At 40.0% G+C, this 14,740-nt stretch overlaps 1 protein-coding gene across 1 annotated transcript in view; it reads left to right on the top strand.

The window, feature by feature from the left end:
* Window positions 1-11,358, top strand: part of syngap1b (synaptic Ras GTPase activating protein 1b) — a 169,870-nt gene extending 158,512 nt beyond the window's left edge. The window contains exon 21 of the mRNA XM_050046275.1: window positions 10,996-11,358. Within this exon, the coding sequence (XP_049902232.1) occupies window positions 10,996-11,358 (363 nt within the window). The remainder of the gene's footprint in view (window positions 1-10,995) is intronic.
* Window positions 11,359-14,740: the final 3,382 nt, after the last annotated feature.

Genomic DNA, 14,740 nt, shown 5'->3' with positions numbered 1-14,740 from the left:
TCATTGTCAGCAAAAAAGGTGTTATACCTGTTTTCTGGGGCTATTTTAAAAAAGAGACAAGTCTGGGACACAATAAAATTGTAAAAATGGAACAATAATAATGCTTTGTATTTAGGCACCATCTCCCAGCACTAACACATGGTTTAAACTGCATATTACACTTAGCAGTACATCTTAGACTGAAGGAAAGTGAATTAATACAAGAAAGTAGAGTCTGTTGTTGAAGACTTAAAAAGAAACACTGAGTTTTTGGAACCAAATAAATGCAATGTTTAACAGGCTTGTAAGTCTGTGAAGAACCATTAAGAAGAGTGTTAAAGGGTTATACCAGCATTTAGCTGCAACATATGGTTTTATATCTACCAGTGACAATTTAAGCTCCAGCACTGCCTTGACAAAAATGTTTATTGGATTACAGAAGAGCACACTGCGAGCAGCAGCCTGCTTAACATTCAGACTGTGCTGGAGGTTATCTGCAAGCTGCAGGGAACCTCCACCGTGGTGTTTAAAGGAGGAGTGTACAACTCCTACATTTATGGAGTCCTTAATTCCAACAGATCAAACCGTATAAAGTGAAATTTTTCCCTTTACTCAAGACATATGTACCATGTTTATACCATATTTAAGATACTTAAATATGGTATGCTTTTGTTAAAAGGTAGGAGTCTCATTCTGATGTTAAAGCAGCTGAAAAATCTGAAGACAGACAAACAAATATTTCCAGCAGTCTTTTGAGGATAAGAATCTTTTTCAGAGCACAGACACAGGTCATCATTGGTCAGTAAAATGTAATAAAAGTTAAGTAAAGCCTGACCCAACTGGAAAAATAAACTATAGCCACTGCAGTTTATAACCATAAGAAACCTAATATACACAGACGCTGTGTTAAAACCAGTGGAAGGTAAACATCTCTACAATGTGATGCAATTCAGCACAGGACTTTACAGCTATGTGAGCGGCTCTGTGAGGCTGTGTTAAGGCACATGTTTACTGCTAATTAGCATGCTGCAGTAACATGCTAATTAGCGTAATTAAACATTAAGTAGAGCTGAAGCTAATATGAATATGGTTAGTTTTTCAGGTATTTCGAAGAAGAAGAATCCAAAAACTGAGAAAATTCTTGATGAATAGAAATATAAGGGGGAGATTATGAGATTATATTAAAACATCCGTTTAAAAACTGTCACACAACTCATGCAGTGTAGTCCAAGTCCCATTTATCTTGTTGCATGCTCAGTATTTCCCAAACACATGTATTTTTGCTAAAACCTTACTATTTAAAACAGTTTTGGATACATATAGTGCAGTCTGTGTTCTACCTGTTCATCTGTTGATTATACTGCATGAGTTGTGTGAGATTTTGTAAACATAGGTTTTGATATAGATTTGCTGTTGTTAAATGCTGTCGCCATTTCCTTCAGAGTATCAAGACTTTTCTCCCTTTTTGGATTCTTCGTTCGCCTTGGAGGCATATGAGAAAAACAAAGTTTTCTTCATGAATTCAAGGTAACATGGGGGTGAAGTAACTGAAATGGTCATTTTGGGGGTGAAGTACTCTTTTAAGGGATCATCAGAGTTATTATAATTGATCGTGAGGGGGAGGTTATTGTCTGTACAAAGTTTCAAGACAATTTATCCAACAGCTGTCACTAAAAACCACAGATATTAACTTCATGGTGGTGCTAGAGGAAAAGTCAGGGGATTACCAAAATCACTGAAGTGCATCATCTAGGGACCTTGAACGTGTCTATAAAATTTCATGACTATTCAACTAACAGTTCCAAAACAGTTGTTTTACTACTGTATAAATGAATATAAATAGTTATAGTTGATACACAGGAAGAAGTGTGTTTTCATTGTGTTGAAATGCTCCTTTAGTCTGCATTCATTTCTCGGTGCTTGTTGCTAAAACAGACGGTGCTTTAAGTGAGAATTTTGTGAAGCTGTTCTTTTGGAAATCATAGGTTTCTTTTGTATTTTAGCTTCAAGGCCCCGTGTTCATAAGCCAAAGCACTTAAGACGAGCCGACAGTTCAGTCCAGTGTGATGACACTCAGCTTTATTGGGTGAGACTGGTGCACACGTAACATCTGAGAGAGGGAACAGTAAATTAACAGGGAGTGAGAGGGGAGAGCATGATGCCATTGTTTCCTCAGGCCACTGCTACCAGCTTCCAAAACAACACCCCACACTTAATTAGACCACACATAATAACACAGGTGCAGGATGCCATAATCCTTCCCACAACAGCATCCTGATGCCCACAAAATAATCATAAACTGCACAAAGTTGACTTCCCTCCAGACATTTTGTGATTTCAGAACTGCTGTTAGAAGGACATGGACGCATTAGTGACTTCTGTTTAAATATATTAAAGCACACGTCAGCAACTGATAAGGTGATAACTGCCAAATAATATGGGTGTCAGCAGGTCTCGAAAAGTCTTTAAAGGAATACTTCACCCACAAAATGATCAGTTGTATTTCAGTTACTCTCCCTGTGTTGTGTTGAATTCTTGAAGGAAACTTCTCAGTGAACGAAGAATCCAAAAACTGAGAGAATTCTTGTTGAATCAGAGTAAATGGGGTCCACGTTTAACAACAACAAAACTATATCAAAACATCCACTCACACAACTCGTGCAGTATAATCTGAGTCTCATTATCCAGTCATACGCTCAGTACTTCCCAACATATGCATTTTCGCTAAAACATTGCACTTTTCTGCATACAAGTAACGCATCTGGGCAAGCGCATGCACTTAAGCCCTGCTTGTGCCTTCCATTTAACAGTGTCCAAACGTACACGCTTGTCCAGACATGCTTCTTATCAGTGCGTGAGATTGTTTATGTGAAAGTGCTTTAATAGTGTCTTGTTAGCGCCAGTGTATGTTTGGGAAGAAATTAGCATACGATGGTTTTCAAAGTGACGTAATACATGAACAGACTTTGCCATTGGGAGGTGAAGAGGATGGTGGATGGCGTGTCACCTAGACGACACGCCTGCCAAGTTAGCATAAAACAAAACTGGTTGTGTTTTAGCAACCTGTCACCTTTTAACAAGCGACTTTTTAGGCACCAAACATGGGTGTTTTCAGGCTGTTTTTCCACCAGGGACAGTGTGATGAAAAGCGGTTGTTTTTTACCAAGCCACGGACTCATGGAATTTAAGTCAAAACATGATCTTTTCGTAATTATAACCAAATGTCTTTGTACCTTAACCTAACCACACGTTAACCACAGCATTGTTAAAACATACATAATGGCATACAAATGTTAATGTATCTGGTTTGCGGAAAAGTACAATGCCAAATATATACAACCTCGATTTACTGCTTGAGTTGTGATAGAAAGCATTGAATTTAGTTCTATAAAAAAAGCCTTAAAGCTATTAAAAGTCTTACAATGGTCTTGGATATCATTAGTCAGCAGGATCAGACCTGTTACAAAAACTTTCACTGTAGTTGCTAGAAAGCTTTTCAAAAATTTCAACAAAAACTTTAATTAAACTCACGTTAATTGGTTTATTGCACTTAGTTACTGGTTTATTAGACACATCAAGTTAAAATGAATGCACTCTAATACAAAAGTCCTGCCATAAATCTTCCCTTCATGACATTTATAATGTTCACTTTTTGTTGAAACTGTTTTATAGAGGTGTTGATTTCATTGTGTGTTTGTTTTGGAAGGTGCCGTCTGTGGTTTATACCGACAGGTCTTTCTTATTATTTTGCGCATTCCATTTTTATGAGTAAGGGTTGGCTAAATAACAGGAACTCTTAACAAAAACTGAACATTATAACCTTCATGAAGGTAAGGTTTACTGCAGGACTGTTGCATTAGACTGCATTCCTTTCAGCTAGGTGTACCTAATAAAGTGACAACTCAGTGTCTGAGTGTGTATTACTAGGAAGTATTGCTTTAAATGTCAGTAAATGTGTGTACTTGGTAAATTAATGGATTGTCCCTGCTGGTTTTCCATCATCCTGTGACTGGTATAACTGTGAAAAAGCCATTTTAATTGCATTTTGTATAAATAAAAGGGTTTTAAAAAGCCTTAAATTTAATTTGGTGAGCTCTACAAAAACCCTGTGTAAATTTGGAAGCAAACATGTTCAGCAAAATGGGTTGGAAAATATAATAAAACATGGTAATCCAATAAATTACATCATATTATTGCAGTAGAAGGGGTGAAGTATGTTTTATTTGATGATACATTATTAATTGATATTGAGCAGCTCTTTAAGGGCAATTAATGCCAATTAAAGAAGTCGAATCATTTTTTCATAAACTTCTTACAGTGTGTGGCAGTTACTCCACATTATCAGTTAAACTAAAATGCTTGTTTTTTTGTTTTGTTTTTTACATTGAACTGTTTTATTGATCATTTGTAGCGCCTTCCTCTAGATTTTGTTTAACTTTGTGGACATTTTGTTTGATCAGCAGGTATCAGCAAGTTATATTTAATGAGGAAATGGCTTCCTGAGCTTGCTGTGACATTAATCATAAGTGTTTCATTCACAGAGGATTTGATTGGGCTCTTTAATTTGTGCTTATTGTTGCAACTTCCTGGCTGTTGGTCATTTTTGAGTGAGTGTGGGGTGTGATATGTCGTGGTGTGACGCGGTGTGTGTTACAGTAAAGTGCAGAAATCCTCTTCTCTGTTGTTTCTGTGTTTATGCAAATATAATTCTGGGTTTTCCAAGTGTGTGTATATATTTATCTTCACAGAGTAGATGATTGCATGTTTGATATACGCATGTTCTTTTACGCTTCCGAAACCAGGAAACATGCCAGATTCAGCTTTCCGAAGTCTATTGGATTAATCAGCTGCTTTCAGCTGCAGATGTCGTTTGGAGTGCATGATTTAACGCCTTTTTCTTTCTTGTCCTAAGCATGATTTCTGTTAATGATACACTGCATGGCAAGCTGCTTTAATGCTTTCAGGCTGTTGGGTTGTCTGATGATGTGGTGCGTGAATGGTTGTCATAATGTATGTGTATGTAAATGTGTGTTGGTAAGCATTTTCATGTATATTTATGTCCTTTTTTTCTGTTCACTTTTTGTTGTACATTGTGTATGTATTGTTTTTGGGTGGCTGTTGGTTTCCTCAGCTTCCTCCTCCTTCTGCCTCCTGCTTTCAATCCTCCTCTCCTTTCCTCTCCTCTCCTCTCCTCCTATGTTGATGAGATACGGTGATTTCTCTTAGGGGAGGCGTCAGTCCATCCTAGTGCAGCCCCGTCTCGCACCTGTCCCACCCCGAGTAACCAGGTAATAAACAAACCGGCAAACTCTCACTCTCCATCCATAACCTGCTGCCTCTTTTCCACTTCTACTGTTCTCTATGTGCGTCCCTGTCCATACGCAGCACCCTGTGAACTCACTGCAAGCCAGCACACTGACAGGCCCACTTACTTTTCCATTTATCTTTCAGAAAGAGAGGCCTGTCACAGAGTGTTTGGACAGAGGTTACTTGAAGGGCACATCTCCATGTTGAAAGGGTGACAACAAAACATTTCAAAGATTTAAAGCCACACTAAAAAACTTGGCAGCGAGAGGTGTTCACCTGAAATATGTCTGAAGTGTAATACTCATAAATCATGTAATGCAACACAGCACCAGGCCGACGGTGCACTTTTTATCTAATGATACCAAATGCATGAGAGAGGCTGGAAATTAAATTTAGGTGAACAAAAGTTTGTATTGAACACATTTGCTGCCATTTAGAATGACCCTGTTCCACACTGGAGGCATTATCGCATTATCACACACACACACACACACACACACACACACACACACAAAACAAACAAACAAGAAATGTTGTGTTTAAGTCAAGACAGACTGAGACAAATCAAGACTCCATCTCTGTTTGTACGGTGCGTTTCTTTTAGCACACAAAGAGGCTGGCTAACTTTTCCAAGCTAGCTAGCTAACAAGTAAGCAAACTTCCTAGCATAGTTGTGGTTAACAGAGGTAGGGCACTCAAATCACAAGTTTGTGGACTTCAGACTTGCTTGACTGACATTGACAAAAGACTTGAGACTTGAATTTAACTTGAGACGGATGACACAAAAGCACTTGCATTCTTCAAGATATTGAGAAGTTCCGTTTTGTTTTTGAAACATGATCTAGTGATTTCTAGTGCAATGTGTGCAAACCCATCAACCTACAAGGATGTGCCATGAATGTATAAGGAAAACCTGGATTCCTCATTTTGGGGCCCAGAGAGCATGTGCGACGGAGACTTACGGTGGCCGAGCACGGCCGAGCAGCTAACTTCCAGTTGAGCTCTCTGCTAATCTAAATGGAGATAAAATGATTTAATCTTGCAGCTCTTCCAGCCTTTAGAAATGTCATTGGACATTGGAAATTTCTCCCAGTGGTCACAGCACTGTAGTGAGGAAAATCCCCTGTGGGCCAGAAAGCGTTTTCCCCGTAGGCCAACATTGTGAAAGAGACGTTTGTAAAACTGTTGACAGAACACCTCAAACTTCAAACAAGGTCAATTATCACTCTTTCTATTCAGATTTTTTTAGCTTTGGTGGTATTATATTTGTACAACTTTCCTCAAGCCAAGAAAAGCAATTTAGAAATGCATGATGTCGTCACAATGTAAAGTCTATGAGCCAAGCGAGAGAGCCCGGTCTCACTCCGGTGCTTGGGCAGTGACTTGCGGCGTCAGAAACCAACCAAAAAAGGTATCCTTTAACGTCGGCATGATACGCAGCCGGTTGTTGTTATAGTTTAACAGCGTCCGACGATGTCAGGGGGGAACATGGCGGGACAAAGACAAAAGTTAAGGCAGCAAAAGTCCAAGTGGGGAGGGCAGGAGGGGTGGTGGATGAGTCCAACAAACACCAACCTTCACCTGAGACAGCAGTGTTTGCATCCCGTAACAACCAACGCACCCAGTGTACCTTGCATGTTGTATGTGGACATGGAAAGTCCATGACCACATGTCAATATGTGATGAGGTCAGAGTGAGAATGTGTTGAGCAGGAACTCATGAGTGGGGCCAGCAGAAGAAACACTACTGGGCATATTCAACGGGCTGTATACCGCGGAGTAAACCCAGAGGCTAAAAAACTTTTTTGGCATATGTGGGGCCCAGTGGGGGAAGTAGAGGTCCTATTCATGTTTCCCACAAACAATGTGACATGACTCAGGGTTGTAGCACTTCTGTAGCTATGACTCTCCTGGTTGAGTCATCAGTGCCAAAGCTGAACAATTTAGCAACGATTTTTCCGTGCACGTGTTGCCTAATGCAGCTTTAAAGTCTTTTCTCTGACAAATGACGGAAAAGTGTAATTTATGCACAGTGTTGTATGAAGTAAGCTTCTCTCTCCTTCACCACACAAAAAGTGACATTTTCTTTGTTTGCCAAACTGTTGTCACCCTGCCAACACAACAGCGTGTTTTCTTGTATCAGATGGTAACTCTGGAAATATTCTGTGACAGACCTCCAAAAGCAACATGAATTATTTGACATGAATTAGGATGCTTTTTCCACTTTATGTTGACCAATGAGCAAACCACATTCCCTGGAGGAAATATACAGAGGTACTACAACAGCTTAGAGCTTTCTGTCTTTTCAAAAATATTAAACATGAGATGTTTTGTGTGTGACTGTTGCAGCCCTCTACAAGTGAAAAAGCCATCGCTTGTTCACACACACAATTCAGTCATAACCAGCAACCCACAGACATACAGTATGCCAACATTTATTACTCGCAGATGATCTTCATGTCATATACGGAGACCTTCCTGTAACTCTTTGCATTGGGTAACTCGCTGTAATGCAGAGAAATACAAAACAATCAATGAGTACCATTGATTCCTAAGCTCCGCTGTTTTCAGATGTTGGCATTTGCAAATATTCAACTCAGATTTTCATCACATTTTATAGACACCTCATTTTTTTCACTTGTCCTTGGTTAACTTTGAATTATACATTATAAACAATAATATACAGTAGCAAATACAGCATTACTGTTACATGCACAAACAGGATGCACATGCCCTGTGGTTCATACAATAGCACTATGACAAGGCATTAGTTAAATAAACAGATACTCAGTATTATTTTTGAAACAATTTTGAATGCAAAATTGTGACTTTCTGCACAATTCTTTACGCAGAAAAAAATCAGAATTAAAAGGGAATACACACAATAACGTTTTATTGTTTCATAGATTTCCATCCAGATTTGTGAACAAGAAATGAGATTTATTTTTGGGTATGAATCTGTTAGAAAGTCTGTGGAATATTGTGTGATTTCTCTTTTATTCTATTTTTTTTTTTCCTTCACACACAACATGTTTTTGAACCGCTTTGTTTTCCTACACACATGAACTCACATTTCCATTCACTTTCTCACCCCTCCCAGCACGCCCTCAGATATACAACGGGAATTATGGGAAATCTCCGTATCTGACCCAATCCTTCCCTGAAGAACACTGATTTACTGTGCACATGTTTTTGTGTGTTTTTCTGTGTCTTTCAGTGTGTTTCTGATATCTATGTGTTTGTGTATGTGTTTTGGCACCTGGGCACATTATTTGGTTGAATGGTGGCGTAGGACAGTTGTTCCGGTGCGTGTGAGGATGTGTGAAATGCGTTTTTTGTTTTGTTTTGCATCAGAGTTAGAGCTCCTCACCTGGCAAGCTAGTCATGTTAAGCCATACAGTGCAGGGGGGTCTTTTAATGTAACAACTGCCATATATAAGTTGATTAAACCGACACTTACAGCATTTCAAATGTGGAGGTGAGGAAGATTTTTGCTCTATAGACATCCACGATTCAAATTGATTGGAGATTGGAGGAGATGGGTAAGAACCAGTGTGTACGCTACTCTTTCTGCATCATTACGATACACCTGACATTTCAGTTCTCCACTAAGTGTTTTGTGTTTCTGTCTCCAGTACCCCCAATTTTCATTAGCATAAAAAACACTTTCACACCAAGCTGTAATTGAAATGCACCAAGTAATCAAACACTACAGCCCACAGAGAGTGAAGCAAGTTTGGTAAGTTTAAAATAAAAGGATGTCAGTAAACATTTTTGCCATGTCTTTGTTCAGCTGCTTGATTTACTGAGTTTAATAGACATGTGTTTTGGTCTACACATGGATATTAAACGACACTGTTGGTCGTGTTTGAGAGTAACGAAACAAGTGTTAGTGGAGTCATGTTACTGGCATCCTGTAACTGTCTGTAGACACTGTGGCTGTTCATAGCACCAGTTAGCGGCTGACTATGTTTTCATTCATTTTGGTTCTGATTGAGAAGAGAAAAGGCCCGCTAATTCACATCAAATTTCGGGGTATTTTTCTTTTGTTCTTCTTTTCACTTTTTTTTTAAGTGAAATGGAAACACCTTCCACTCACAATGGACACACCCATCAGATACAGTTTATCCAGTGATTATTTGCTTTTGATTCATTTTCTCTACTGGATGCAGACCAAACTATCCCTCCTACTTCCTGTCTTTCCCCTCTACCGCACGCCATTTTCATTCATTTTACAGTATTCCATACTTCGTGTATGTAAGCATTAAAGTGGTATCTATTGTCATTTCCAGTGGTTGATAAAGAACAAAGATGAGTTAAATTATTGCACATATTTCCAGGCTCTTTTAAGATGGCTCTCTGCTCACCGCACATTCTCAGTGAAACAGAGTCTGTGTAATTATGTCTAGACACCACACAGCAAATGTGCCAGCCAAGATAAATCAAGTGCAATTATTTCAAGAGGTTCCACCAGAGGTCTGATGGTAAAACTGTGATTTTTCAGCTTTCGAAATGCTCCTATATTCAAATCATCTTGCAGTAGCTCTTGGATACGTTAAGTACCATTATGAATAGAGTCCTCATAGTTGTCTATTGGCACAATAACCCAAGTGTTTTCTCTTCCCACTGCTCCTACACAGACATCAGTGAACACGCCTGGGAGCGAAGGCTTGCAAACAGACTCTGATATAAACTAATAATGAAACTAGTCTTGCATTGCTGTTATTCTGCGCCAATGTAGGTAAGAAAAGATGGCAAAAACCAAACTTTGACTTAATCACCAATCAAAAGCTCCAACCCAGGGTGGATACCCATGCAGCGGCTCATTGCTGCGTGGTCAGTGGGTTTGGGTTTGACGTTTTTGGCTGGTGTTTTTGTCGGGTTTGGATTTCCTGCCATAAATCTATAGGATGCACCTTTATCTTGCTTTTTTAACTTTGGCACTGAGCTCCTTGTGGTTTTTTTGCATGTTTTTAGCAGCAGGCTGATGCTACAGAATGTGCTGTTAAGATGTTTATAGACACCATAAGCATAGAGTTCCTTTATAGTCTTAAATTTAAAAAAGCTCGCACATTTGCATAGAAACTTATTGAACATGATTTGTACTCATTGGCAAAGAGTGACTTTTCCTGACACCCGATAAACACTCCTTGCTACTCATCCAAAGAGGATCAGGACCCTTTGACCTCAAGAATTTTAATCCCCCTTCATCCCCTCTTCCCTTGTGCCCCTTTTCCTGTGCTGCCATTTCTATTGGTGTACGCCATGCATCAACTTCGTAACTCATTTGGCTCTTTCTCTCTCCTCTCTCTGTCTCTCTCTTTCTGTGTGGTTCTTCCAATCCCTCATCACTTGTCTTTTATTTCCTGATTCCTCCTTACTTTGCTTGTGCCATCGCTTTTACACGTGCCCATTCCAACCGGTTCTTTGTATTTGTCGATGTTTGATGTTTTCCACACAATTCACATCCCTCTCTGGTGATTTTCCTCCTTCCCATCTTTATCTCACTATTCTTACTTCCTCCCACGCTCTCTTACACCTCTTCAACATGTGATTTTTCCCTCTACATGTCACGTTATCTGCCTTGATTGGACATCTCCTTTACAACTCCTCACATCCCTGCCACCGCTCATTGAATGGCCTCTCTCCTACGACCATCTCTCCCTGCTCCCACTCCTCTTTCCCCTCCCCTCTCTCTCTATCTCACTAGGAGGACCAGCTTTCCTCCCTGGGTTATGCAGACCCCGGTGTGAAAACTGAAGGTGGAGGGGGAGGTGGTGGAGGCGGAGGAGGAGGACAAGGAGGAGGAGGAGGAGCGGTAACCGACGATCAAGGCCTCAGAGTTTCTTCCTCGGGCATTTCCTCTGACAGCTCGCCCCACAATGGAGTCCTCCCCCAAACTGTAGACCCTCCCTCTCTACCCACTCCTCATCAACATCCTAGTCAGAATGGAGAGCTCCGTGGCAACCAAACATCCTCCCCCATGACAACCTCACAGGCAACCGGAACCACGGCAACAACAGCAACTACAGGCATAGCAGAAGAAGGGGGAGTAGGTCAAACACAACACTGAGCCAAATCAGAGAGAGACGACACAAAGGAAAACTCTGTCCCCCGTCTTTCCCATTTAGCGAGCTTTGAAAAGAATCCGCCGTAGATATTCTGATTCCCCGGGCGAGAGAGAGAGGAAAAGTGTGCGGGAGACAAGTAGTAATCACACAGCAACTGTACAGTGCATAACACACGAACACACAACACAAAGGGCTCTTCAACGGACACTTGTTCTCTTGATGCTCACATGGAGCTTCAGTTAGTATCAGTCTTGCAGGACAAGATAATGATACCTTATCACACACTGTTTGAATCGGTCAAACAAAGCATTTGACATACACACCAAGCCAATATGTGAACACCTGCTCTGTGCACTCGTTGCCTGTCCGCGGCTTCATGAGGAACAAATACACGTAAGGAACAAGCGCTATACTAGAATGTCTTGCACCCCAAAGACTTCATAGTAGCCATTAGCAAGTGCTATAAGCTAGCTTATAGTCACCCTTGACTCCCATGGATGTAGGTGCATTAAATAAACCTATCCTGAACACGCCAGGCTGCAAATTGTTTAGGTAGAGATGTTGGTGATGTAGTCTGGCTTTCTTAGTGCCTTTGAGTGTTTTTCAACAGGGTTTTCCAATAGAGATCTGAAGTAACAGAAGTAACGGATGGAGATCCAAGTTAGCTTTTGCTAGTGAGAGAAATGATCTGTGGGCTGAAAAGAGAGATTCAAAGACACAAGATCAAAGCGGCGTAGAGGTTTTGAGTGACAGAAGACATTTTTGGGAACTTTTTTCCAGTTTTTTTTCCAATCTAAGGGACTTCTTGTTTTTTGGACTGAGCTCGTGCAATTTTTCTCTTCTCAATCTCAGAACCGATATGTGATAAACTGGTGCTAAACAGAAACAAATGGTGCCATTTTCCAAGTCAAATGTCTGTGTCTGCCATAGCACTGCCTCTTTCATGATTCACTCACTGTCTTTTCTCTCTTTCTCTCTCCCCTGCGATTTGTCTTTGATAGGACTTTTATTCCCCCCAGTATGTTTTGTATGTGTCTTTGTCTTTGTTCTCTGTGCATCCTGTTGTGTTCCTATGTCCAATGGGGTTGTTGGGGTTTCCATATGTGTGTTTTTAGAAGCGCCCTCCTCCAATCTCTGGTTACAGTTAATAAAAGCAGCTCCCCAATTTAAGATCTGATGGATCATCTATTGAACGGGTTATTTCAAATTTGTGGAGACCCAAAAGTGCTATTTTTTTGAGTTTACACAGAGAAGTAATAATTTTAATAATGAATTTAGCTACTTTGAATGAAATGGATGAATGGAGATTTACAGGGTTTTTTTTTTTTAGTTAAAAATGTTGTGTTCATATAGAGAAGACAAGTGGTGCCATTATGAGTACTTTTTATTTAGATTTTTTTTTTTTATTTCTCTTACAATTTTCACCCAAACTGCTGTTGTAAGTGTATAAAAGTACTAATGACAGTCCCCAATTTTTATTTATTTTTTTTTTACAGTAAACATTGCCAGCGTGATATGATAACAAGGATCATTTTATGTGTGAAAAGACCATTTCAACCATTTAGGTTTGCCTGCCATTAAGTGCCTGGGATAAATATATTGAGCATCCTTTGGCCAGTAGACTAGCTAGTCATCGACCAAATGCACATTTTAATGCCTTGCTTAAGACGATAGGATTATAAAACACCCCTGATGCTTAAAAAAACAGTACTGACATGCTTTTTTGTGTCGTTTCCATAATTTGAAGTTTCATTTCAAAATGAAAAAGCTGGTATCTGTTTCTGAAACCACATTGAAACAAATTAAAAGAGTTTAATTTGAATTTTTAGAATTACTGTACGATGTGTTTTTGAAATGAACTCTTCAGTTTCTCATGTGTCAAATGCTGAAAACACGAGTCATTGAAATGTCTGTAACGTGTATCCATATTCCTTCATTTTGTGTATGAACTGTCTGTTGTTACGGTTTGTCTGGATGTGAACCTGTTTTCGTGTCCGTAGCCTCACACACTGGTGTCGCTCTGAAACAACTCAGCTTGTTTGAAGGTTGAACCAAGAGGAGTTGAAGAGTTTCACATCAGCTCTGTGTCAGCCATTTTTCTCTTTAGAGTCAACAAACCACTTAATTTGCAGTGTCAAAGGTCAACACGGCCGACGCTAGCACTTTGTAGGCCAGTGCTAATGGATTAGCTTGGACTCATTCTCTCAATGAATGTTTAACTGTTGAACCACGAAATGTTAATAATGCTAGCAGTATCACGCAGGGAAAGATTGTCTTCTATTGAGACAGCTTGTAGGGCTACTTTTCTTCTTGTGAAATTACTTGTGTGTGAAGAATGTTGGATTGGAAGCGACCTAGGTTCAGTGTCTTTTTCAGAGATGTGAGATGATCCGTGATTGAGAAATTAACATTGCTGTGAAAATACCTCAGTGACTCAGGTAAACAAGCAGTTGCCTCAGAGCTGAACACACACAAATATATATATAAATATATATATATAGAAAAAGAGATGAGTCCAGCTTTGGACAGACTGCCAACATGCAGATACTCGGTCTCTCGCTATGCTTCAATAGCACCTGATCAAGCACCCTCCCCCGTTTCTTCTCTCTCTCTGTCTCCCCTTTTTTTCTCCCCCTAGCCACTCTCACAGCTTCATGGAGGACAATGTGGAACCTAATTGGCTGATGCACCATCGGCAGTCCGCAGGGTGGCATAGCCAAATGTCCAGAGCCCTCTCTCGTGACGCGATTGGCTGACAAAGGGAGAACTTGGGGCATTGGTCCCATTCTCTTTGCTCAAGGGATGGTGCAGAGCCCCAGCGGACCATGTAAGGAAATGCTGGGTTGTTTTGTTTTTTTTTTAATTTTTAATTTTTTACTTTACCTTGGCCCTCTCTCTCTGATTTGATAACAGGATTTTTTTTAAAAATGTGTTTGACGCCTTGTGGTTGGATCTACATTTTACTTTTAAAAAGGTAGGCTGGACACATATTGGCGTTTGTTAGCCTGCCGAGCATGCAAAGAACAGCTATGCAGTCTGATCAATCAGCAGAACGGAGGAACACAAAGGCCAAGGAAGGCGTGACGCCCAAATTGAGAGAGAGGGGAGGTGTATTGTGGGTAAGATGTATTTCAAAGGTGCTTGACTTCTCTTAAAAATTTTCAGTCAAAGCTGATTTACTTTTAGAGCATTTATTTCCCTCTCTCTTTCTCTCTCTTTCTCTCTTATAGTCTTTTCAAATTACCCTTTGACTCCTCTTCACCTCTTCATCTACTCACTCTTTATCTATCTAGGATTCTCAAAGCATTATTTAACCGCTTCATTTTTACTCCAATTTAGACACACTTGATCTCTTTCTCGACTCGTATAGTTTTAGCTCTTCCG

This window comes from Epinephelus moara, chromosome 6, assembly GCF_006386435.1.
Source record: "Epinephelus moara isolate mb chromosome 6, YSFRI_EMoa_1.0, whole genome shotgun sequence".
Lineage (NCBI taxonomy): Eukaryota > Metazoa > Chordata > Actinopteri > Perciformes > Serranidae > Epinephelus > Epinephelus moara.
Note: the sequence above shows the minus strand (reverse complement) of the source record. Positions and strands in the feature narration are given on the sequence as shown.